The sequence below is a fragment of the Tachyglossus aculeatus genome, chromosome 19 (assembly GCF_015852505.1).
Source record: "Tachyglossus aculeatus isolate mTacAcu1 chromosome 19, mTacAcu1.pri, whole genome shotgun sequence".
Lineage (NCBI taxonomy): Eukaryota > Metazoa > Chordata > Mammalia > Monotremata > Tachyglossidae > Tachyglossus > Tachyglossus aculeatus.
The window spans coordinates 15,387,092-15,412,446 of NC_052084.1; the positions used below are offsets into that span (position 1 = coordinate 15,387,092).

Consider the following 25,355-nt stretch of genomic DNA (forward strand, 5'->3'; position numbering starts at 1 on the left):
GTACATGGCTCTGTGGCCAGGATGGATAGCTGGAGCAGTACCCTGCCCTAATCTCGGCAGGTTGTGTGTGTCCTTTTGGCCCTTGGGACAGAGGATCAAACCACGCCCTAGAGAGGACCGTAGTACAGTGCTCTGCACACAGTAAGCGCTCAATAAATACGATTGATGATGATGACCTTGAAAAACGGTAGCGCGGGCAGTTGGGTACCCTCTCCGTTCTTTTCCATCCCAGCCTTTCCCCTCCCGTTACCCTCTTGCCCCTTCAATGCCTCGCCCCCCCGACGTCCATACAGACACGGACGCTTCACCTCAAGCGGACGATCCAACTGGTATCACGTCCCGCTGGCTCAACTCACCTTATGAGAGCGAGCAAGTTGTCGAGAAGCTTCAGGACCTGCTCCGTGCAGGGGTTCCGAAAGATTGGACTGCCGCCGGGCGTGCAACCGATCACAAACCCCCCAGCCTTAGCCTCTTCCAGGTCCGTGGGCCAGCGGGCCCGCTTCACGATTCCCAGGATGGTGTACACGCAGAAGCTTATCTACGGCAAGAAAAAGAAACGACAGAAAAACACAGACACCGCACTGGGTAAGGTGAGAAGAAAGAGAGAGATTGGGCAAACTTTTTTTTTGTTTGTTTAAAAGCACAGGCTCGGTCAGGGCTCGGGCAAAAAAGCGGCTCGAGGCCGGCGAGAAGGTGAAGTCGCTTCCTCCACCCGCTCACCGGACCCCGCTTCCGTCATGCCGGGAAAAGCCCAAGGGGGAGTCCTCCAGCCGCCCCTCTTCGGGCCGACGGCAGCCTCTGGAAACCTGCCGTATCTAAGCTTCCCCACCACGAGGATACCTGCGGGGGCCTGCCAACGACCCTTCCACGGGCGTTTACGACTGGAAGATGTCTCGGTGCCAGTCTGGCTGAGTCGAGTGTCCGCGGGACATATGCTCTAAAAGGAAGCGTTTAGGTCACCGCTATTTCGTCGCCCTGCTGCGCAGTGCTCCGAGGACTGACCGCGAGAGGACCGACCGGGAGAACCTCGCTCCTGGAAGAGGTCTGAAAGGGGATTAGCGTCTCCGGGGCATCCCGAACGGCCTGCCGGTCCCTGCCGGCCCAGGGGCGACCGGGCGCTCTTCGAGATCTCCCGGGTCGACACACCTGAAGCCGTTACGAGAGGTTTGGTTCGGGTTCGTCTTTGGCCGGGACCCTGAAGGCTTAACTCTTTTTTCCCCGGCATTCCCTCCGCATAGTCGTGCAACCCGACTGCTGGGAGTCGGCCCGGGGGGTGGGCGGCCAGAGGACCTGGGGGTTCTCATCCTGCCTCTGCAACTCGCTTACTGGGAGTGACCCTGGGCAAGTCATTTCACTTCTCTGGGGCCTGTTCCCTCAACTATAAAATGGGGGTTAAATACCGATTCTCCCTCCAAGTTAGCTTGTGAGCCCAGGTGGGACGGGGACCTGTGTTTTATACGATTAACTTCTCTCTACCCCAGAGCTTGACACCTGTTAAGGGCTTAACAAATATTATAACTCCAACCCCCTAAACAGGCTACTGTTTTACAACGGTCCATCACGGATGGGATTAAGTGCTAACACAGGCTAGGGGATATTGGGAAATATCCATCCAGATTCCTATTTTACACACCACCAAGAGATTGCTTGGTGGCGGGGAGGGGGAGGAGAGAGAGAAGGGAGAGATTTGCTGTCCCAGCTCTCAATTACATTCCAGATACCAGTGGCCCAGGAGAGCCATCTGCATTTCTTTAGATGGGAAACAATGTGGCTCACTGGAAAGAGCCCAGGGCCTGGGTTCTAATCTCAGCTTGGCAATTTGCCTGCCGTGTGACCTTGGGAAGGGGCTTCACTTCCCTTTCCCGAGCTCCCTCATCTGTAAAATGGGGATTCAATGCCTGTTCTCCCCCTTATTTGGACTGTGAGCTCTGCGAGGGACAGGGACTGTGTCCGGCCTGATTTTCTGGAATCCACCTGAGCTCTTAGTCCTGTGCTTAGAACAGAGTAAGCGCATACCTGTTGTCACTATTACGTATATCAGACACTCTCTGGACCCCTTATTTCCACGACCAAAGGAGAGAAAGTAGGGAACGATCAAGGTTTAAAAAGACTCGCAAGTTCAACTCAGCTCACAGAGCTGGAGGGTGGAAGAGCAGGATGGGGGCTGGACCCCAGACATGGGCCATCGCTAGTCAGCTCTTGCTCACTTACTCGGGAGCGATTCAGGCCGCTGGAATCCTCCGACGCCGGGTCGCTGACTTTGGAATCAGCACCCACGTAGGAGATGAACGCTTCGGCGTCTGAGAGCACTCTAGGGTCCAAAGAGAAGACAGAAAACAAAACCAAAAATCATTACACAGTGTGCTCCCGATCTTGGCTCCTGGTGAAAAGGGAAAAATAAAAATTAAGAAATCTAGTCTCCATCTTGTCCCAGAGGCTTCGTCCAGCACCACCAGCCTCACTGAAAAATAAGTACGGCATCGACAGGCAGTTTTGTTTTTCCTTCTTCTTGACAGTTATGTGCTCCGATTTTGACTTTAGCGCAATCAGATATGTGCCACCCAGGGGTAAATGCAAGTCAATTTGCCCCACGTGGGGCTAATGGTTTAAACAGGAAGGATTAGGACTTACTCCCCATTTTACAGATGGGATAACTGAGGCACAGAGAAGGCCGCAAAGCAGCCATATGGCTGAGCTGGGACTAGAAGAAGCAGCGTGACGCAGTGGAATGAGCACGGGCTTTGGAGTCACAGGTCATGGGTTCAAATCCCGGCTCCGCCAACTGTCAGCTGTGTGACTCTGGGCAAGTCACTTCACTTCTTTGGGTCTCAGTTCCCTCATCTGTAAAATGGGGATTAAGACTGCGAGCCCCCCGTGGGACAACCTGATCACCTGCTAACCTCTGCGGCGCTTAGAACAGTGCTTTACACATAGTAAGCGCTTAATAAATTCATTCAATCGTATTTATTGAGCGCTTACTGTGTGCAGAGCACTGTACTAAGCGCTTAAATGCCATCATTATTATTATTATTATAACTCAGGTCCTCTGAGTCCCAGGCCCGTGCTCTTTCCACTAGGTCACACCACTTTTCTGTAAGTTTATAAAGCGCTTCGGTAGCAAGCACGCTCTTTTTTTGTTTCTACCCAGGGAGCTCTGTTTAATCAACGGCAAGCCTACGGGGTGAGTCTGAAGGCGTGTTTGGGACGGATCAGGATCGCCCCACATACGCTTCTCCGATATCCCTTGAAGAAACGCGTCCCCATCCGGGGTGGGCGGTTCCAATTTGTCAGCCACCACAGCCCACCCACTCTGATCGAGCTTGGCAAGGGACGGCCGTTTCCGCGTGGTTTCCACTACCTAAGAAGGTACCGGGGGAGAGAAGTTAAAGGCCCTGCCGTACCTTTGCATCTCCTCAGAAAGCCAGAGGTTGGCAACTGGCGACATCAGCTCCTCCAGGAAAGCTTTCTGCCGCTCGTAATCCTTGAACTGGTTGCTGATGAGGACCAGGGCCTCCATCAGGGCGCACTTCTCCATCTGCGTCAGGAGCAGCTCGTTGGAGAGCAGCTGCTTCACGTGGTTATACAGCATCTCAAAATTGGGCTGCGGAGCACACGAGAGAAGAGCTGGGGGCCGGGGCTGGGGGGGAGGGCGGCAGCGAGGGCTCCCGGGGAACGCCTCGGGAGAGCCGGCACTAGGGAGGTGAGCCCGGCTCTTGGGGTCTGGATTTCAAACAAAATCTAGTTTTGGAAAGAACTCACCCAGGCCACGGCTCAACAGCCACAACGGCTGAAGACAAAAACCCACTGCCTCAATTATCAGGGTGTTTCGGCAGCAGAAGAGGGGCTGTGAGCCCCTTGTGGAAAGGGACTGGGTGTATCTGACCTGAGTGTTTTGTAGTGGAAAGATTTGTTGCAGAATCAACATCTGCATTGGGTGTTTTTCTTGCCTCCATTTTGCCAGAAATTTTTCCGGACCAGGCTCTAAGTGAGCAGGTGAAGGGAGAAGAACCGCTGCTGGGCCTTCAATCGACCAACCAATGGTATTTACTGTATGCGCAGCACTGTACTAAGCACTTGGGAGAGGACAATACAACAGTTAGTAGACATGTTCCCTGCCTGCAGAGAGCTTACGGCCTAGAAGGGGGAGGAAGACGTTACTATAAGTAACGGATCTGTAATAACGGCTGCGGGGCTGAAGCTGGGTTGAAAACCCAGTGAACCTGGGCTCTATTCCCGCTCTGCCACTTGCCTGCTACGCAATCTTGGGCAAGTCATTTCACCACTCTGTGCCTGGAATTAAAGCTGTGAGGAAATCAATTGTGGGCAGGCTGATTATCTATCTACCCCAGCATTCAGTACAGTGCCCGGCACATAGTAAGCGCTTAAATAGCATAAAGAACTCCCCCAAACAAAAAACGGAAACAAGATTGGCATGGTCATGGTGGGACTCTCACGAGTAATAACGAGGGCCACTATAATTCTTTTGGAAAAACCATTTTGAATTTTTAACTCTGCGGATGTTGAGGCATGGGGAGAAGCACGATCTGCACACAACCTATGAGGATCATCACTTAAATCACAATCCGATGGGGGTACTTTACATTCTGAGGAGGGGGTATAGCGGGGGCAGGCTTTTCTCACTGACTTGTTGGCCTATTCCGGCTGCTTACCAGCACGAGCTGGGGATAGTCTCTGCACATCTTGATGATGGATGAACAGGCGTGCCTCCTCACATTTTTCACAGCACGAGTTCTGGGGGCCTGAAGCCAAAAATTCCAACTCAAGACCACCCGCGCACAAACCCACACGCCCATACGTGCGACCCACAATCGCCTCGGGGGCAAACGGGCATTCAGAGTTCCCGGGGCTCCACAACCAGCCCCTTCTAAGGGGGCACCAGAACCTTCTGTGACCCTCAGGTCCTGTAGGGTCCCCTGGGGAGAATCCTCCTTTCAGGGACTCTCCTGGGATGCCCAAGGTCCCAGCTTTGGGGATGACCTGCATAGAAAACTGAATCCAACTCCCGGGAGCTGGCTTAGGAATGGCGAAGGCGGGAAGGACAGACCCAATCTCCTGCCTGTAGAGGTTTCAATCCTGGGCAAGTCAGAGGGTTACTTGACTAGCCAAGCGGCAGGATGCCTGGGGCCTGCACCCCCAACTTAGGGCTTTGGAGGTCCAGAGGGCTCTCAGGAAGGCATCCGGTCTTTGCTCGCCTCGCAAGTGAATGGCTGGGGGAAATGCAATCTGGACAGGACAACCTCACGGCATTTGGGAAAAGCGGAAGTGTCCCAATGGGCTTCACTGGGGAACCGGCCTGATAAAAAAAAATAATGCTTTTGGGAGCTTCTGGAATTGGGGGGTAATAACAAACACATAAGCCCCTCTATGGTCGCCTGATATTAAAATGGGAAAGACGAGGGGAGAGGAAGCAAAGCACAGCGTTAAAAAATGAGTCCTAATCAGGCAGGTACTGGTTGATTCCATCTCTTCCCTGCTAACTGTGATGAGGGAAGGAGAAATGGCACTACGGCGGAGATCTGAGGCACTAATACACTCAGCAACCACCCACCTGAGGAACTGGAATCCAAGAGTGAATCAAATCCATCACCTTACCTTACTTTCTTCGATGACTTCAAAAGTGACAGCTGTAAACAGCTAAGAGAAGAGAAAAATTCCTCATTAGTTAATGAAAAGTGCTCGGGTACCTGTACATCAAAAAAGGTAAGTGAGTTCAAGGGAACTATACAAATTTAGGACAGACTACTAAGAAGTGGGCGTTCTCAAACCACCCGAGGACTGTTTTGTACAAAGACCATTCAAGCACGCTTGAAGCGGCTAAACTCATTTCTAGACAGCCTCCATTCTGGTAACTCCATGAGGTGGATCTCTGGCAGTTGCTTCCCGTCAGAAGCAATTCTGAAAGTTTTCATTTTACGAATGGAGGGGGTCTCTGTTTTGGTTGGTTACCTCCTCCTTTTGGGTTCTTGCCTCCTTTCTCCTCCTCGTGAAGGTGTGCCAATAGCTAAACTGTGAGCACGATTCTCTGTGTTTCCCCGCGTATCTACGTGTGTCCCTGTATTGGCGTCTGGGTGGGTGTGTTGGTACCCCTGCCGTGTTTTTCGGTTTCACTGCTGAATTTAGTCTTCCCTATCTGGTCCTTCAGCCAGGCTCGGAGAGAGCTGCCCCATTTGAGTGGGCCTGGAGAGGGAATGGCAGAGCTCTGCCAGGCTAGGAGGACCAAAACGGTGGCCTCTTGGCTGAGATCTAGTGGGGCCTCTCCTGCTTCCCTATGCCAGCTCAAAGGGCTGAGGACGTGGTGACGGTCTTCAGCGTTGTTGGCGTGCTCTCACTTGCCAGCACTTGAGCTTTTTAATGCCAGGTCGTTTCAAGATGACGTGCAATAGCTTGTTAAGCCTAGACTACAAAACGAATCGGACCCCAAACTCGGGACTACTCTTGTGCCAAACGGGCTGGGGGGAGCGGAGGGAGAGGAAAGAGAGAAGAGACCGGAACCGCTTACCTTGGAGAGGACCTGGGGCAGGTACTCTGGTCTATATGTGACAAACGGGAAGAGTGCCGAGATGTTGGTGAGGACACAAGACAGGATAAGGGGATCCTTAGTATTAAAGGTCAAAACAAGCTGCAACAACTCTATGCCATCATTCACTGGGATTTCCTAAAATATTAAAATCTCCATGAGTGGGGGACGGCAATTTCTGAAGCTTCTCCCTTAAGTGAAGTCTCATGCTCAAGCCAAAAAATGCTAAACATGCAAACTGATCCTTCAGACAACCGTAATTAAGAAAAAGCCTCCCATTAGCAGTTCGGGTTATACCAGAAATTGTTAGGCATAATGACTCCTTGAGAGTCTGTCTTATCGTGCCTTTTGTGGTTGAGAGCCAAAAGACAAAAGTAGGGAGGGAGAGAGAGTGAGAGCGAGAGATTAAATGGAGGGGCGTTCTGGTCCTGAGACAGGGCTGGAAATACAGGGGACGACAAGCCCTTTGAATCATCATCATCATCATCAATCGTATTTATTGAGTGCTTACTATGTGCAGAGCACTGTACTAAGTGCTTGGGAAGTACAAATTGGCAACATATAGAGACAGTCCCTACCCAACAGTGGGCTCACAGTCTAAAAATCAGCGCTCTTTATTATTAAATCACGGCTAAACCAGGGAAACTCTAAACTGGGTTTAACTGCTTCATTAGTAGGGCTTTTAATCAATTCAGTCTAGTAGGAATGGAGCTAGTACAGGTGATGGTGGTTTGATTTCTTCAGTGGTCCGTTCTCCTGACTTTTGGAGAACAGACCACTAGACTGTAGTCCTTTAGACTGTCAGCTCACTGTGGGCAGGGAACGTGTCCGCCAATTATATTACATCGTACTCTCTCAAGTGCTTAAAACAGTGCTCGGCACACAGCAAGCTCTCAGTAAGTGTGACTGATTGATTTCGGGCTATTTCCCCACTTTAAGAAAAATGACATCTTTTTCCCTGTCACTACCAGAACCCTGGGCTTGACTGGATCACCAATCAGATCCAGTAAAGCCTGTCATATGTTTATGACTGAAGTACAGCTGGCCACCCACCAATAAACTTTCCTGTAGTTAGCAAATCCGTTGTCTCAGATTAAATAACCCTAGCTCCACGTAACTGGCTTTCTTGTCCTACCACATTTATTCAGTGAGAAATCCCTGACCTCTAGAGCTTTAAAAAAAAAAACCTATAACTGGGTTTAAAAAGTGCAAATGACATCATGACTTCTGTGCGCGGTTTATGTGGTCAGGGGTTTTCTTTCTTTAGAAAGATTGAATATCCACGTAAAGAGAAATTCCTGTAAGTAGTTGCTTCCAAATAGGGCGTTAAAACACAGCTTGCCACAGTCAAAGAACAGTAAGCAAGATGGAGGAACGACAATTCCAAGAAAGTACAGGATAATAGGGACGGAACTGTTCTGGAAGCGAGAGGAACCCAGGCAGGAAAACGGTCAGGTAAAATGACACTTGGGCCCTGCAACTTTGGAATAACGAGACAGGAGTTGGCTTGGGGGCTGAGTTTCCCGGAATCTCTCCAGGTCTGTCCCAAAGCGAGCCAAATTTCCGAGAAATTTCCAGAACAACTCGGCCTCCCTGGTGTTTCCTGGAGTGGAGAGGACCCAGGTCTGGGCTAGACCCGCCAAGGCCTCTGGGACTGGTGGCCCATTGGGCCTTGCTGTCCCCTCCCGTGCCTCCACTGAGCTGGTCACTGGCTCGCAGATGAAAGAGGAGTGCCTCGATCACTTAAAACCTCTGTGAATTAACTGGAAAGCTGAAAAACAGACCCCTCCCTCTATCTGAGAACCCCTGGAGAACAAAAATCATGCAAGAGGAAAAAAAAAAAATACGTACTTCTTTATCCAGAGTTCGAAACATCTGGCTAATTATACTCTCTGAAAAAAAGGTCATGGCGTCCCACTGCACGAAGAAGGGAGAGAAGATGGAGCAGAGGCCTTCCCCCGTCTTAGCTGTGTGTGGAGAACAGGACATTGGAGCATACACTTCAACACAAGCCAACTTCCCTCTACTTTAACTGGATGAATGGATATTTTAGCCTTAAAAGGTCTTCTCGGCTCTAAGTGTGCCTTTATAAAACCACTGCACTAAAATCCTCTAGGTCAGCAAGGAATTACTGAGCAATTACAGGGTGCCGAGCACTGCATTAAGCGCTGTGTCCTCTCATGTAGTTTAAATGAGTGGTGAACTGCTCAACAGGTCAATTTGCTAATGACTACGAGCGAGGGTGCAAAACAAACAAAAACACATCAAGAAATGGCTCTTCTACAATTTAGGAGGGACGCAACAGACCTAGGGAAGATAAACAGAGGCGCAATCAAAACCATCGGGGCGTGCAGCAGTGTGCTCAGAAAAACATTGAAGTGGTTAGGACTCAAGTCCGCAAAGACAGAAGGCTGAGACCCGAGTTTACAAATCATGAAAGGGGCCGGTGGGGTAATTGTTGTTGACCACATTCCACCTCGACGGGGCTGGCGGTGGGGGAAGCCCCATCGAAGCCCGAGGCTGGTAGGGTCCAAACTAAAGATGTGCTCCTTTCTCCAGTGGTCTGGAATAATAAAATGGGCAGGAAAAATATGGATGGCTTCAAGGATAGATTCCTCGTTGACTAGAAGGAAGATGTTATATGGTGCATTCCCAACCTGAAGACTGGATATCGGGGAGGGCCATTTTCTCACTTTCCCCACCTTTCCTCTTACTGCTGTTGTGGCCAGAGAGGAAATAAAAGGCTGGATGGGCCATTGATCTTTCTATCTACGACTCATTTTGCCCATAAAGAGCTAGATGCCTCCTGCCGAGTGATATCTGAACAGTTCTGCCACGCTGCTGCCTGGTCAGTTTTTTTTTTCCCCAATCAGTGGGGAGGAACGGTAGCATAAAAGAAGCTAGCCGGAACATCGCCAAGTGTGACAGTGACCTAGGGAAGTCTCGAACATCAGTAACGAATGGGACGGAATGATTTTAAAACCAAGGAAAATTGAGAATGAGCCTTTTCATTTTAAAAGGATAGAGGTTCTCGTGGTGAGCCACCTGCGCTCCCCTTAGAGACATGAGGGGAGAGTTGTAATGGTCAGGGCTGCCTACCAGCCGGCAATGGGGGCTCGGGCTGGGAGAAAAACATCCACTCTGCAGAGTTATAACGGCAAGGAGGCAGGTAGAGAGTCCGATTTCTGAACTTACCGAGCCTCGCCTGACAACCCAAGATTTGTGCTTGGCCCAGAGAAGCGCCCAGCCCCATTCAGATATCTGAACTGGGGGCTCCTTGGCTTCCCGTGCTCAAGGAGTTCACAGGCGAACACTTGCTTGCTCGGTGGGAGGCCACGACAAGCTCGATATTCGTCAGGTTGCTTCGTGTCTGTTGTGGGTGGAGGTCTGAAATAACCTAAGAAGCAGACTCCTCCGGTGGGACTGAACAAATAAGCCAAACTTACAATTTGTGGGTCCGATTTCGACGGGGGCTGTGAGCTGGTATTTTAACCACTCCCCTGCCATCTGGAAACCCGTCTTCGGATCGAGGCGGCAGGCCATCCTCATCACCTCTCCCAGCTGGGCCCGGAATGCTGTTGAGACAAAGGAAATCTGTTCTGGATTCCTAGAAGATGGTACCCAGAGTTCTTTTGCTCGAGGGTCTCGCCTCATCTTAAAATAATATTCATAGCGGCATTTGTTAAATGCTTACTATATGCCAAGCACTGTACTCAACGCTTAGAACAGTGCTTTGCTCATAGTAAGCGCTTAACAAATACCATTATTATTATTATTATTATTACTAAGCGCCGGGGGAACAAATAAACAGATCAGACACAGATCCTGCCCCACATGGGGCTCAGAGTCCAAGGGGAAGGGGGATCCAACTTGCACTTCCCAAGCGTTTAGTACAGTGCTCTGCACACAGTAAGCGCTCAATAAATACGATTGAATGAATGAATGATCAACCAAAGGTATTCATCGAGGGCTTACAGAGCACTGTACTAAGCGCTTGGGAGAGTACAATATTACAGAATTAGCAAACATGTTCCCTGCCCATAATGGCCTTACAGGCTAGAGGGGTGGGAATCCCCATTTTACAGATGAAGAACCTGAGGCACAGAGAAATGACTTGCCTAAGGTCACACAGCCAGGATGCAAATCCATGTTCATTCTACTAAAAGGCTCTCAACAAGGACAGCATGTCCACTTCAAGTGCCATGCTCTTTAAGTTTCTGATTGATACCAATCTTCCAATTCTGTTCATGTTTCGGGGCTCACCCACTCGGAACTTCAAGCTTCTCACCCTAAGTTACCTTTTAGGGGGCTGTTACAGGTATTGATGGGGGTGGGGGGTTTAGTATTAAAAAAAAACCCAAAAAAACCGAGTCTTAACTTAAGAACGACATTTAAACCCATAGGAAGCATTTTTAATGAGGATGCTGATTAGCTGTCCATGTTTATTGAGAACCAAGCAGGCTCAGTGGAAGTGAAAGAGATTCTGGTAGGCTACTGGGGTGAATGCTCACAGAGGAAATGTGCGCTGGGCAATCACTTACAGTTGAAAAAGGCATTGAAGTCCTCATCGCTGTCGAAATCAAAGCGAGAATATTCACAGCTGGGGCTGTCTGATTTGGAGGGAAAGCCGATCTAGAGAGAGCGAGAAAAGACCCGACCCTGAGGATGAAAATGGTTTTGAGCCAAAGTTTTTATCTCGGGCTAGTCAGCCGGCTAGACAATCAACACAGGGGTAGGAGAAATGGCTAAAAGCATCTGCTCTTCAAAGGTAAATTTTTTTTCATGGTACTTGTTAAGTGCTTACTATGTGTCAAACACTGTTCTGAGCGCTGGGATGGATAAAAGTTAACCAGGTTGGACACGGTTCCTGTCCCCTTCACAATCTGTGAAATGACTGGTAATTGGTGCTCGATGGATAAATAGTCAGGACTGAGGGAAGACTGCTTAAGGAAGGACTTTCCAGACATGGGGGAAAACTACAGACTTCGACGGTGGCCAGTGAGAGCTCGGCACTAGCGCCTCTTTGCCCCCTCACGATTCGTTTTACTCGGGGTGCCATCATGTACCTTCACCAGGTTAGTCATCGATGCACGGAGATATTTGGGGACCATTCCTAACAGCAGAGGGTCCCGGGACAGGATTTCATGCCTGAAGAGGGCTCCCCAAGTGATCTGAGTGGATGAGCGTAGAAACTGAAAAAACGAAACCAAACAAAGAGGCAAGGTTTAGTGAGGAGCAGGGGATTTTCACAGGAATTTCCGGGGTTTAAAAACCCATTATAATCTAGGCTTTGCGCCTCTTGGCTGAGGAATTTGCCCCACAAAAAGGACAACGATGACCACAGGCTTCTGGCAACGGTGGATTACGTCTGGTCATATCTCCAATAGAGAGATACGAATGCTGAGACTCCAGACTTCAGTGCTGCCCATCGAACGGAAAATGAAACGGTGGGTCCTTGGCGGGTGACATTCTACTCACCTGGCTGGGATGAGTTGTAAAGGCAAGAAATGATTCGAGGAATTTTCCCAAGTTAGCTGGTGTTTCCACCTCAGAATCTGAGCCCTGTTGGAAAGAGTTATTTTAGTGTTAATGGTAACCGAAAAAACCTGTCACCCTTTCTCTGTCACCTTGCCACTCTCCCTGTCACTCTGAGCTGTTTGGCTCATTGATGGCTGGCTGTGTCGTCAGTTGTTCAAGAAGGGAAGGCGACATTGCAAAGGCTGAAAGCTGGCAGATGAACCAAAATTCTGTCTACATAACATTTTCCCAAAATGCCAGTTTTCCATTAGGAACTCTCAGCTTCTAAAAGTTGGCACTGGAAGAGTGTAGTAGGAGAGAAGCAGCATGGTGTACCTGATATCTCACAGGCCTGGGAGACAGAAGGTCTTGGGACACAGGGTGAATGTGACTTGATTATCTTATTAGACAAATACCACAATTACTGTTCTGTTCTATTGTATTTTGAAAACCCCCAAAAACATTGTCACTTTTCCCACAGCAGCTTACAATGATGGGAAAGCCCACTTCTGGGGAAGGGTTTTCAACACCAGTTTCCCCCTCTAGACTGTAAGCTTGTTGTGGGCAGGGAATATATCTGCCAACCCTGTTGAACTGTACTTGGCTGGGAATGTGTCTGTTCATTGTTATATTGTACTCTTCCAATCAATCGTATTTATTGAGCGCTTACTGTGCGCAGAACACTGTACTAAGCGCTTGGGAAGTGCAAGTTGGCAACACAGAGTGCTCTGCACACAGTAAGCGCTCTATAAACACGACTGAGTCCAATGCTCTGTGCACAGTAAGCGCTCAATAAATATCACTGATGATGAAGACGATGTTTCAAACGATTATCCCGTTCTCTCTCCTACACAGCCTGCCTGGTCCCCTTGTGGGACAGGGACTGTGTCCAACCGGATTGACTTGTATCTACCCCGGTGCTTAATACAATGCTTGGCACATAATAATAACAATAATGATGGCATTTATTAAGCGCTTATTATGTACAAAGCACTGTTCTAAACGCTGGGGAGGTTACAAGGTGATCAGGTTGTGCCACGTGTAAGCGCTTAACAAGTAGCAAAATGATAGCCGTTTAGTTCTTGGTGAGAACTTACCAGCAATGCACAAAGCTGGCTGCCTAGAGCACATAAAACCTGGCAGAGTCTCTTCAAGAAAACGTAGTGTTTTTCAACCAGACCGCCTCCATCGGCGATCCTACAAGGAGAGGAAAAAAATGGGACCCCTGGTTAGGCTGGGTCTTAATGACGAAGTAAGAAAAAGGTTCCAACAACGGTAAATTAGATCCCAGAGACCATCTGACCACCCTTTGCTCTCAGATCTCTCGCTTCATCCTGTTGGAACTTCCTCTCCTTTCAAATCTGCCCCAGTTCTCCCCATTTTCAATGCCCTCCTGAAATCCCGCCTCTTTCGGGAGGCTTTCCCCAACAAATTTTCTTCTCCCGGGTCATATCCTCCTAACTCCTCCAGGGAAGCAGGGTGGCCTAGTGGATAAAGCACGCGCTAGGAAGCCAGAGGACCTGCCTTCTAATCTCAGCTGACATCTGCCAGCCACGCGTTCTTGCGCATGTCACTTCACTTCTCTGTGCCTCAGTTTCCTCGAGACTGCGAAATGGGGATTCGATACCTGTTCTCCCTCCTGCTTAGACTGTGAGCTGCAGGTGGGACAGGGATTGCATTCATCCTGATTGACCTGCATCTACCTCAGTGCTTAGAACAGTGCTCGGCACACAGTAAGAGCTTAAATGCCACTAAAACAAGTACAAAAAAAACAATTTTACCATTTATGGAGTCTCAGCCATCCAAACCACTTTTGAGCCTATCAAATTATGTACCACACTAATTAACAAATAAGTCTTTCTATTCTTTTTCCCTATCCATAAATAATCCAGTATTATAATTACTTAATCCACTTATATATTATATTACTATAATATATATTATGTATATTATAGTATTATAATATGTAATATTATAATCTGCAAATAATCCAGTGTCCCTTGTCACGTTGTAAATTCCTTGAGGGTAGGAACTGTGTCTTTTACATCTATTGTTCTCTCCCAAGAGCTTAGCACACAACAATAATAATGGTATTTATTAAGCGCTTACTATGTGCAAAGCACTGTTCTAAGCTGAGTGGTCAGTAAATGCCCAAGTGCATAGAGGAATGGTAGACAAGCCTGAGAACTCATCTACACCCCTGAAGGAAGAATCTAGACTGCCTGTGAACAAAAGGACTCCCCAGTCACAAAACTACACCTCACTCACTTTAGGTCCTGGCTACTTTGAGCCAAATGGAAAAAGCCTGGGGCTGGAAGGGGACATGGCTGAAATTACCAATATCCTGACTCTACATAGGGTTGGGATATTTTGCCATATTCAGAAAGGTAGAAGCGACTTACTGCGCAGCAGAGAGTACGTAATGCATGGCGACATCTCCAAACAACATCATCAGGGGTTTCCGGTCTTCTAACTTGCCCTAAAAAACAAAGCAAAAAAACGGAAGGGAAACCACAGTCGACCTACACTGCACCTTAATATCCTTACTGCAAAAAGTTCTCGGACGGATACATTATCGAGCAGCTGCTCCCGTGTCTTTGGGCTGCTGTCATCCGTCAGAGTGGAAGCTCCCTACGGGCAGGGAATGTGGTCAGCAGCTTGCTCAGTACTTTGTACAGTGCACTGTGCCCAGTGGGCCCGCACAAAATGCTATTACTTCTACCCTCCGATTCCCAAAAGGACTCTGGCGTACACGAGACGGACAACTCTTCGCCAACTCGAACGTGATGGGCCTAGGCTGGCTTCGATGAGGAAAGCACGAACCCATCTCACGAAGGCCGAAATCAGCTGCGTAAATACAGGCCAGGCTACGAGAAAGTCAGGATGAACGACGAGTTGGAAGGGCTGACTCACTTTTCGGCTGACGGCGATGAGGAGACACTCGGCTGCCCCGACTTGGAGTTCGGGCTCGTTGAGAAGGAGGCACAGCATCTCCAGGAGTTTGCAGTTATCGGCCGTGATGTGGCCCAGGGCCACCCAGTCGATGTAACCCGCTAGCGTGTTGAGCGCTGCTAACCCTACTCGGCAGTTGGCGTGGGCCTGGGAGAATACAGAAGTGGTCAAAATAACTCGCCCATTACCCCACAGAAGAGACCATTTTCCACCTCCAAGTCTGTCACAGCCTCAAAATGAAACAGCGAAGTTCCTTCTGAAGCTGCAACTACGTTCCAATTGGTTTTTTGCCTCTCAAATTTTAGTCCAAATGACAGATATGGCCAAACTCCTCAAAAATTTAAATACTTTCCTTCGGACTACAAATGAGGGGGTGGGGATGATTGAAGTGAATTTTACTTATTTGGAATATTGCGTGTTCCTCCATCTCGGTGCAGAGGATTCTGAAGGCATCGGGGAAACGGCCTGGGTCACCCCCAGCCAAACAGAACCATTCTCAGACCTCGAGCGTCCGGGAGTGATCTAATACGGTTACGGGGCACTCTCCTCTCTCAATTATGTACTCACCTTTGTTTCCTGAGATGTGTCTGTCTTCTGAAAGAGAAAAGAACAATAAGGACTCAATGTTCTCTTCGAGCCTGGGCTTCACGAACTTCTACCATCTTCCAGAGGCAACATCCCTCCTTAAGGGGCATTAGAGGCATTTTTTTTTTTTTTTTTGCTTCAGCAAGGTTTGAAATTTTATCCCTAGAACTGCTTCAGAGTCTGATAACCTGACCAAAAGGGGCGGCAGATAATCTATCCATCAATACATGTGATCCGCCTATACATCATTTCACCCTATTTTCTTCTAAGAAAATGCCTCGCGGATTACATGACTTCAAGGAGGGATGGGAGAAAGTAAAACACGCGGGTTTGAAAACCTTTGCAATACTCATAGCACTTCATTCCAGGAAAGCACAAAACCATATTTAAAGCAGAGAAACATAGGCGTGTGTGTGCGTGGATATTTTCCCCTGGGAATGGGGAATAACCAAGCGCTTAGTACAGTGCTCTGCACACAGTAAGCGCTCAATAAATACGATTGATGAATGAACGGAAGAGTCAGAGGACTGCCAAGAAATCTCCTCCCTGCAGCTCTTTTGAAAAGCGATGTACCCTGGGGGTTCGAGGACCTGAGTTCTAATCCTGGCCCTCCCACTTGCCTGCTGTGTGAATGTGGGCCAGTCACTTTGCTTCTCAGTGCCTCAGTTACCTCATCTGTAAAATGGGGAGCTTCATGTGAGAGAGGAACTGTGTCCAACTCAACAACCTTGTATCTACCCCAGCGCATAGTACAGTGCCTGGCACATAGCAAATACTTAGCAAACACCATTATTATTACTATTATTATTGGGAAGTAGCTTTTAAAAGGGCCCTTGGACACGGAGTGCTCCTGAAAGCAAGAGGAACTCAATGTTAAAACTGCCTTTGCCTGAATAAAGGTCTCAGACAGGAATGATATGATGGCAGCAAAGATTCTCAACCTTAGTAAATGGCTTTTCAACCACATGAAACCGAGACACTATAAGAGCGGCATTAATGACACCCTGATTTAATAGGTGCGATACTGGGTATCGCCGGCCACTTCACTTCTCCGTGCCTTAGTTACCTCATCTGCAAAATGGGACTGAAATACCCCTTCTCCCTCCTAGATGGTGAGCCCCACAGGGACTGTATCCGACCTGGCTATTTTAGTACAGTGCTTGGTACGTAATAAGAGCTTAACAAATACTATTATTATGATTGTCAAACGTCTCAATTCCAAACCTCCGCAGATGGAAAAATCTCCGACCGCTTCGCTTTCAGCCCTGTCAGCCCTTAGCTGTCCTCTCGCCACCATCAAAATAGCTTCCTTGCGGGCAGTGCCGATCCTCACCGAAATGCCCATCCAAATCGGGCTCTTCTGCATGCTACCTCACTAGAGAAGGGTCTCTACCCTTACCATTCGTCGATACTTGTTCACATTCTGCTGAAGCGTGTTGAGCAGAAAGCTGAAGATATTTTCCATGTTCTGGGTTAGTGTTTGTTGGATGTCCCTTCTCCTCTGGGTGGGCAGGTTCTGAAAAGTCACCACGTCCTCTGCCAGGCGCAAAAGGATGAACATCACTAGCTCAGTCTGTGTTTCCTAAAACCAACGGAGACCAAAACAAGTGAGGTGCAGTGACGAGCATTTGAAGCCCCCTGGGGGGCCTAGAGGATAAAAAGCCAAGGCCTGGGAATCAAAAGGACCCGCGTTTTAATCCCAGCTCCGCCCGCTGTCTGCTTTGTGAGATCTTGGGCAAGTCACTTCACTTCTCTGGGCTTCAGTTTCCTCATTTTTAAAATGGGGAATAAGACTGTGAATGCCTTATGGAACAGGGGGCCGTGACCAACTTGATTAGCCTGTTGCTCTGGGCTTAGTACAGTGTCACATGGTAAGCACTAAACATCAAAAAAACATGCCCTGGTACCAAAAGACAACCTTTGGGAAAAAAAAAAAAGATACCCTGGAACTCAACTGTCCTGGAGTTCCAGGAAAATTTTTTATCTATATGACGTCAGTCAAGATTACAAGATGCATTGTACGATGACTCCTATCGCTGACTGATCCTTGCCACCGATTCAGTGTCAATTGTTTCCTTCGACGGAAGAATGAAGCCTTTCAGATTCGCTTCAGATTCGAGAGAACTGCATGGACAAGGGCGTGATGTGTTTCCTACCCCTTGTTTGGAGAGCGTGTCCAATTCCTTCAGCATGTCAGGCCAATGCTGAGGCCATTCCCGCTTGATCATTTCCACCACGATGCGGGATAAAACGTCTTTAATGTGGCTCTCCTCTTCCAAGATATTCTGCGTTCCCTGGAGGAGACACAAACAAAAACACTCTGTAAGAGATTGGTGACACAGAAGGTAAGACTCTTGAGCCCCATGTGGAACAACCTGATTACCTTTTTCTCTACTCCAGCACTTAGAACAGTGCTTGGCACATAGTAAGCGCTTAACAAATACCATCATCATTATTATTATTGAACACGCGCACCAAAACAGCCAGAACCACACAGGAGATGGTCGAAAGCAAACAAACAGAGGCAGTCTACAGGGTTTTCACTCAAGATGTACCAAGCCTCAAGCAAGTTATCTGCTTGCCATTCAGTTGGAGACATTTCCATTTGCATGGTTTTTTTTTGTGATCTGTTTTTCCCTTAGAGTATAAGCAGTATCCAGGTCTTTTCCTTCCTTGTAATCACCACAATATCTAGCAAAGTGCTCTGCACTCAGTGGGCACTCAAAAGCAGCCGCCTGACCCTCCTCTGTCTGGGAAGGACCTATGTAAGTTTGGACTTCCACCTCAGTTGGGTCCATGTCAACACATGAGGCCTGAAAGCAATATGAAAAACCTTAAAGACCATTTAAGCAGGGTGACAAGCTTGGAAATGATCTTTACATCATTACCAGCAGCTCTTTCTTTGAGAGGTTCAACATGCTTTCTGCCAACAGTTTCAACAGATATCCTTTTACTCTGAGGCTGCGACATATATCCAGCCTGAAAACAGCATTTTGCTGTCAAGAGAAGCCACTGCCCCCTTCTCAGATCTTTCCCTGGAGTTCTTCTCAAACCAATTTACGTACCTCAATCTCGTCTATCTCGCCACTGACCCCCTTGCCCACATCTTCCAGCTGGACAGGAACTCCTTCCCATTTCATATCCAATACAACTCTCCCCACCTTCAAAGCCATATTGAAATCACATCTCGTTCAAGACACCTTTCCCAGTTCAGTCCTCATTTCCCCTACACCCTCTCCCTTCTGCATCCCCTATGCACTTGGCTCTGAACCCTTTAAGCATTTGATCCTCAGCACTTACGTACAGATCCGCAATTTATTAAAATGCCTGTTTCTCCCCCTAGACTGTAAGCTCCTTGCGGGAGGTACCAACCCTACCGTATTGCGCTCCCCCAAGAGCTTAGTACAGTGCTTTGCACGTAGTAAATGCTCAATAAACACCAGTGATTAAATAACATCACTCAAATTGCACAGCCTCCTCCCATTCCTATAACCTCAGATCATCTCTATGTACTGCAGCAATATTTACACTCCAGGTTTATGTCACACATCAAATCTAAATCTTCAATTACTTACATTTGATATTAGCCCCATGACATTGTTCTTTAGATAAACCTTCTCTAAGCGAGGCATGGTGTTCCATCGAAACCTGGCCAGAAAAAAGCAAACACCCGACTGATTTAAATGGGAAACAAATTTCTTGAGGTCTTCTCTCAATACGAATCCATTCTTCCCGCAAGGTGGGTTTCCAGGGTACTTATTATTACCTCGTTTTTGATCATTGCTTCCATTTATACAATCACTTTTCCTAGAAAGCCCATTTTCATTACCCATTTAGGGCCCATTACCCATTATGACAGAAGAATGGGCTAGGGATGGGGGAGGAGGGGTCCTCCTGACAATGGACATCTGTCTAGATAGATGGACAGCACAGCTCAATATTGTGAGAAACGACTGTGCGTAAGTTAGCGGCATCGGTCAGTGCCCAAGGACCATAATGAAACTTTTCCTTAACGCGAAGTTTACCAAGAACCAAAGCCCCCTGGAACAGAAAAACCAACAGTACGAACATTTCTTCTCACTGAACTCAAGACTCACTGAACGGGCTACTAAAATATATACCAATAGCAGCACAATCCCGGGAACGGGTTTATCATCTGCACAACCAACAATGGGAGCCTACAATAGGGATTGTTATCCCCAAATCAACTACTTGTTCTTCCACTATTTCACTATAGCTTGGTCAAAGTAAATATAAGTGCCTGGCAGAGCTACAAACACGGATTGCTACTGCCCAGGGGTGCTGGCCGGTGAATGAGGGGCTGACAGAATAAGGCAACTGGCATTGAATGGATTCTGTCCATTGCCTTGGTTTTGACTACGGGTATGGTACTTTGGCCTATGAGACCCAAGCACAGGTTTCAGATGCTATGGGAAGATTTTTTTTCTCGTCCTTTACGTGCTTACTTTGTGCCAAGCATTGTACTAAGTGCTGGGCATCTACCAGATAATCAGGTTGGACAAAATCCCTTTCCCACGTGAGGCTCTCAGTTTAAGTAAGAGGGAGGAGCACTGAATCCCCATTCGACAGATGAGGTAATTAAGGCTCAGAGAAGTTAACTGACTTGCCCAAGTTCAAGAGGCAGAGCCAGGATTAGAATCCTGGTCCTCTGACTCCCAGATTTGGGACACATTGCTTCCATAAAAAGAGAAAGGTGACCAATTTACAGTTAAAAGCTCCTGAGATTTCCTAGAAAGATGAATCAGGGTTGATCCTTCTTCACTTGTTAGAAAGTGGATAAAGGGGTTTAAGGACAAGGGTGATCAACAAAAGTAAAGCTGGGAATTTATATTAATGAACCAGAGTCAAAAAATTACAATGAGGCGCCATTGCTTTCACACAGGGAAGAGAAGACGATTCTCTTACTTGACAACATGTTCCAGGATCTGAAGACCAAAGTGTCTGACGATAGCAGTTTGGGTTTTCTCAGCCAACTTCAATCCGCAAGGGACACAAATAGGACACTTCTCTTTAAACTCTTCACAAAACTGAGGGGGGAGGGAAAAAAAGAGGCAAGTTTTCTACAGAAATTTCAGGGTCCCTGCAATATTTCAGAGATTTGAGGAGCTCCATCTTTAAATGAGTACCTTCTGCTCCTACGCTTTGTGTTTTCAGGGGAAAAAGCCAGGCCGGCTTTCATATAAATAGGGGCCCAATAATATTGCTGAACACTAGCATTCTTCCCAAATAAAGCTAATTAAGTAGGGACCATTAGTTTGAAACGTCTCAAACTTAAGCTCTTGCTAGAGTCAGGCCTAAAAACAGAACTCAAATACTTTTCAAGTTAGGTCTCGGATTCAGTCCATACTTTTTCCTGAATATTCCCATTAATGCAGAGAAACCTCACTAGCAAGTACAGTAGTTTCTTTTAAACATTACTCACACGCATAGTTCCTAGTTTAGTGGGGAGTCCACACCTACTTTACAGTCTGACAAACTTAGTTACTACATGACCACTTGGGTTGAGTCAATAGAAGCAAAACACGGAAGCCGGGATTCCTGACTCCTTTTAAACTGTCCCTCTCTTGCAAAAGGTATAATAATAGCAGAAGAATGGTTCCTAAATTATTTACAAGAAAGTACTGGGGGAGGATCCGAAGAGAGAGAGAGTGGGGTGGAGAAGTTCAAAGGACGGTAAAAACCTGAGTTCCTGAAATGGGAGGGGGACGATGTTAAAGAATCACTAGGCTACCCACTCCCTCCTATCTGGACTTTAGTATCTATCTCCCCTACTACATTTGATGGCTACTTGAAGGCAGGGATCAAGCCAAATAATTCTGCTGTAGTCTCTCCCAAGTCTGCACACAATAACAGGGGCTCATTCATTCATTCGCTCACATTCACTGAGCGCTTAATGGGTGCAGAGCACTGTACTAAGTGCTTGGAAGTGCAATTCAGCAATAAAGACAGACAATCCCCGCCCACACCGGGTTTACAGTCTAGAAGGGTGGGGAAGACAAACATCAAATCAAATATACAAGCAGTTTAATACTCAATGCTCAACAAATACTGTTGATTGATAGAAGGGAAGGACTGACAGAGGCTGCAAAAGCCTCTACATTTGTGTATATATCTGTGATTTTATTTATCTACTTTGATGGTATTGATGCCTGTCTACTTGTTTGGTTGTCTGTCTCGCCCTTCCAGACTGCGAGCCCGTTGTTGGGTAGGGATTGTCTCTGTTGCCAAACTGTACTTTCCAAGTGCTTAGTACAGTGCTCTGCACAGAGTAAGCGACTGAATAAATGAATTTGGGGAGGGCGGTAGGATGAAATGTGGGCCTGGGACGGAAGTCTCCTCAGAGACTAAAGACTCTTCTAGACTATGAGCCCACTGTTGGGCAGGGACCGCCTCTATATGTTGCCAACTTGTACTTCCCAAGCGCTTAGTACAGTGCTCTGCACACAGTAAGTGCTCAAGAAATACGACTGATTGAATGAAATGAGGAGGGGGAGATGAGAACATGGGCTGGGGGGAAAAAAGATATGGAGGAATGAGGTCTTGGGGGTAAAGAGGGAACTGTGCAGGGCAGAAAAAGGAGGTTGGGGAGGGGGGTATGGAAAGATAGAGGGGGGACAACGGGCAAAGGGGGACAGTTGGACGAGGAGGGGGAAAGGGGAAAGACCGGGCAAGGATGGGGGAAAAGAGGGGGGGGGGCGACTAGGCAAGGAGTGGAAAGAAGGAGAGTAGACCAAGCAACGATGGGGGGAAAAGTGGGGGGACGGTTGGGTGAGGAGGAGGGGAAAGAGGGGACGACGACCAGGAGAGATGGGGGGAAAAGGGGGGACGAACAGGAGAGATGGGGGGGAAGAGGGGGTGACCAGGAGAGATGGGGGGGAAAGAAAGAGGGTAGACTGGGCAAGGATGGGGGGAATCGGGGCGATGACCGGGAGAGGAGGAGGGGAAAGAGAGGGCATGACCAGGCGACACGGGGAAGCAGCGTGGCTCAGTGGAAAGCGCCCGGGTTTTGGAGTCAAAGGTCATGGGTTCAAATCACGGCTCTGCCACCTGTCAGCTGTGTGACTTTGGGCAGGTCACTTCACTTCTCTGGGCCTCAGTTCCCTCATCTGTAAAATGGGGATGAAGACTGTGAGCCCCACCGTGGGACAACTTGATCACCTTGTAAGCTCTCCAGCGCTTAGAACAGTGCTTTGCACGTAGTAAGCACTTAATAAAGGCCATCATTATTATTATTATTTATGGGGAAGGGGGGGAAAAGGGGGAGGACGACTGAGCCCCCTCCTTCCTCTCCCCCTCATCCCCCTCTCCATCCCCGCATCTTACCTCCTTCCCTTCCCCACAGCACCTGTATATATGTATATATGTTTGTACATATTTATTACTCTATTTATTTATTTATTTAACTTGTACATATCTATCCTATTTATTTCATTTTGTTGATATGCTTGGTTTTGTTCTCTGTCTCCCCCTTCTAGACTGTGAGCCCACTGTCGGGTAGGGACCGTCTCTCTATGTTGCCAACTTGGACTTCCCAAGCGCTTAGTCCAGTGCTCTGCACACAGTAAGCGCTCAATAAATACGATTGATTGATTGTCTCTATATGTTGCCAACTTGTACTTCCCAAGCGCTGAGTCCAGTCCTCGGCACACAGTAAGCGCTCAAAGAATACAATTGACTGATTGACTGTCTCTATATGTTGCCAACTTGTACTTCCCAACCGCTTAGTCTAGAGCTCTGCACACAGTAAGCGCTCAATAAATACGATTGACTGTCTCTATATGTTGCCAACTTGTACTTCCCAAGCGCTTAGTACAATGCTCCGCACACAGTAAGCGCTCAATAAATACGATTGATTGATTGATTAATTGACCGGGAGAGGGGTGGAAAGAAAGAGGGTAGACAGGGCAAGGATGGGGGGAAAGGGGGGCGACCGGGAGACCCATGTCTCTATATGTTGCCAACTTGTACTTCCCAAGCGCTTAGTCCAGTGCTCTGCACACAGTAAGCACTCAATAAATACGATTGATTGATTGATTGACCGGGAGAGGGGTGGAAAGAGAGAGGGTAGACCGGGCAAGGATTGGGGGGAAACTGGGGGTCGACCGGGAGACCCATATCTCTATATGTTGCCAACTTGTCCTTCCCAAGCGCTTAGTCCAGTGCTCTGCACACAGTAAGCGCTCAATAAGAGGTCATGGGTTCATATCCCAGCTCCGCCAATTGTCAGCTGTGTGACTTTGGGCAAGCCACTTAACTTCTCTGTACCTCAGTGACCTCATCTGGAAAATGGGGATTAAGACTGGGAGCCCCCTCCTTGGGACAACCTGATCGCCTTGTAACCTCCCCAGCGCTTAGCACACTGCTTTGCGCAGAGTAAGCGCTTCATAAATGCCATCATTACCATTATTATTAATAAATACGATTGATTTCCCTTCCCCACAGCACCTGTATATATGTTTGTACATATTTATTACTCTATTTATTTTATTCGTACATATCTACTCATTTTATTTTGTTAGTATGTTTGGTCTTGTTCTCTGTCTCCCCCTTTTAGACTGTGAGCCCACAGTTGGGTGGGGACTGTCTCTAGATGTTGCCAACTTGGACTTCCCAAGCGCTTAGTCCAGTGCTCTGCGCACAGGAAGCGCTCAATCAATACGATTGATGATGATGATTGATTGAGAGGAGGGGGAAAGGGGGGATCTAAAGGAGGAGGAGGAGAAGAAGAGGGGGAGCAGGTCCCCCCCCCCCCCCCAGCTACCTTGAGGGCCTCCAGCCGGTAGCGCTGGGTGGAATTGGGGTCCATCATGACGGTGACCGCCTTCACCAGCTGCTCGCACAGGCCGCTCACTTGCTCCGTCGACATGGCGGGATGGGGAGCTCCAACGGGGACGGCGATGGGAAGGACGGACGGACGGAGGAGGAAAAGGAGGAAAAGGAGAAGGACAAGAGGAAGAAGAGATGGGAACACACCTGCAAGGGACGAGGCAGAAGAGGTGGGACCTCCCCTGCGCACGCGCGGGACCGCACCGCTACGCACGCGTTCGACCTCGCCACCGCGCAGGCGCGCACCCCCGTCGCTGCGCACGCGCTCTAGGCGGGAAGGCTTTCGTGCGCACGCGCCGGGCCGCCCCGCTCCGCCCGCCTTCGAAGGCGACACCACGCAGGCGCTCTAGGAGGGAGGCGGGAAGGCTTCAGTGCGCACGCGCCGGGCCGCGCCGCTCCGGCCGCATGCGCTCTAGGAGGGAGGCGGGAAGGCTTTAGTGCGCACGCGTTCGGACGCGCCACCGCGCATGCGCGCACCCCCGTCGCGGCGCTCGCACTTCAGGGGGGAGGCGGGAAGGCTTTAGTGCGCACGCGCCGGACCGCCCCGCTCCGCCCGCCTTCGAAGGCCACACCACGTAGGCGCTCTAAGAGGGAGGCGGGAAGGCTTTCGTGCGCACGCGCCGGACCAAACCGCTCCGCCCGCCTTCGAAGGCGACAGCACGCAGGCGCTCTAGGGGGGAGGCGGGAAGGCTTTAGTGCGCACGCGTTCGGACTCGCCGGCGCGCGCGCTCTAGGCCGGAAGGCTTTAATGCGCACGCGCCGGACCGCACCGCTCCGCCCGCCTTCGAAGGCGACACCACGCAGGCGCTCTAAGAGGGAGGCGGGAAGGCTTTCGTGCGCACGCGCCGGACCAAACCGCTCCGCCCGCCTTCGAAGGCGACAGCACGCAGGCGCTCTAGGAGGGAGGCGGGACGGC

General features: G+C 48.9%; 1 protein-coding gene across 2 annotated transcripts in view; it reads right to left on the minus strand.

The window, feature by feature from the left end:
* The window catches only part of XPO5 (exportin 5), a 36,287-nt gene extending 11,704 nt beyond the window's left edge, over positions 1-24,583 (minus strand). The window contains exons 1-20 of one of the 2 annotated variants that reach the window (XM_038761227.1): positions 24,375-24,583; positions 20,519-20,640; positions 19,168-19,240; positions 17,749-17,886; positions 16,992-17,174; positions 15,575-15,598; positions 14,969-15,154; positions 14,458-14,534; positions 13,153-13,252; positions 12,017-12,100; positions 11,605-11,730; positions 11,080-11,170; positions 9,985-10,113; positions 8,390-8,505; positions 6,521-6,676; positions 5,614-5,655; positions 4,671-4,760; positions 3,402-3,601; positions 2,212-2,311; positions 357-538 (exon numbers count right to left, since the gene is read on the minus strand). In XM_038761227.1, the coding sequence (XP_038617155.1) occupies positions 357-538; positions 2,212-2,311; positions 3,402-3,601; positions 4,671-4,760; positions 5,614-5,655; positions 6,521-6,676; positions 8,390-8,505; positions 9,985-10,113; positions 11,080-11,170; positions 11,605-11,730; positions 12,017-12,100; positions 13,153-13,252; positions 14,458-14,534; positions 14,969-15,154; positions 15,575-15,598; positions 16,992-17,174; positions 17,749-17,886; positions 19,168-19,240; positions 20,519-20,640; positions 24,375-24,479 (2,324 nt within the window). In that variant the 5' untranslated portion in view covers positions 24,480-24,583. Of the gene's footprint in view, positions 1-356; positions 539-2,211; positions 2,312-3,401; positions 3,602-4,670; positions 4,761-5,613; positions 5,656-6,520; positions 6,677-8,389; positions 8,506-9,984; positions 10,114-11,079; positions 11,171-11,604; positions 11,731-12,016; positions 12,101-13,152; positions 13,253-14,457; positions 14,535-14,968; positions 15,155-15,574; positions 15,602-16,991; positions 17,175-17,748; positions 17,887-19,167; positions 19,241-20,518; positions 20,641-24,374 lie in introns of both variants that reach the window. The other variant, XM_038761226.1, reaches the window with a different exon arrangement.
* Between the last annotated feature and the right edge of the window lie 772 nt (positions 24,584-25,355).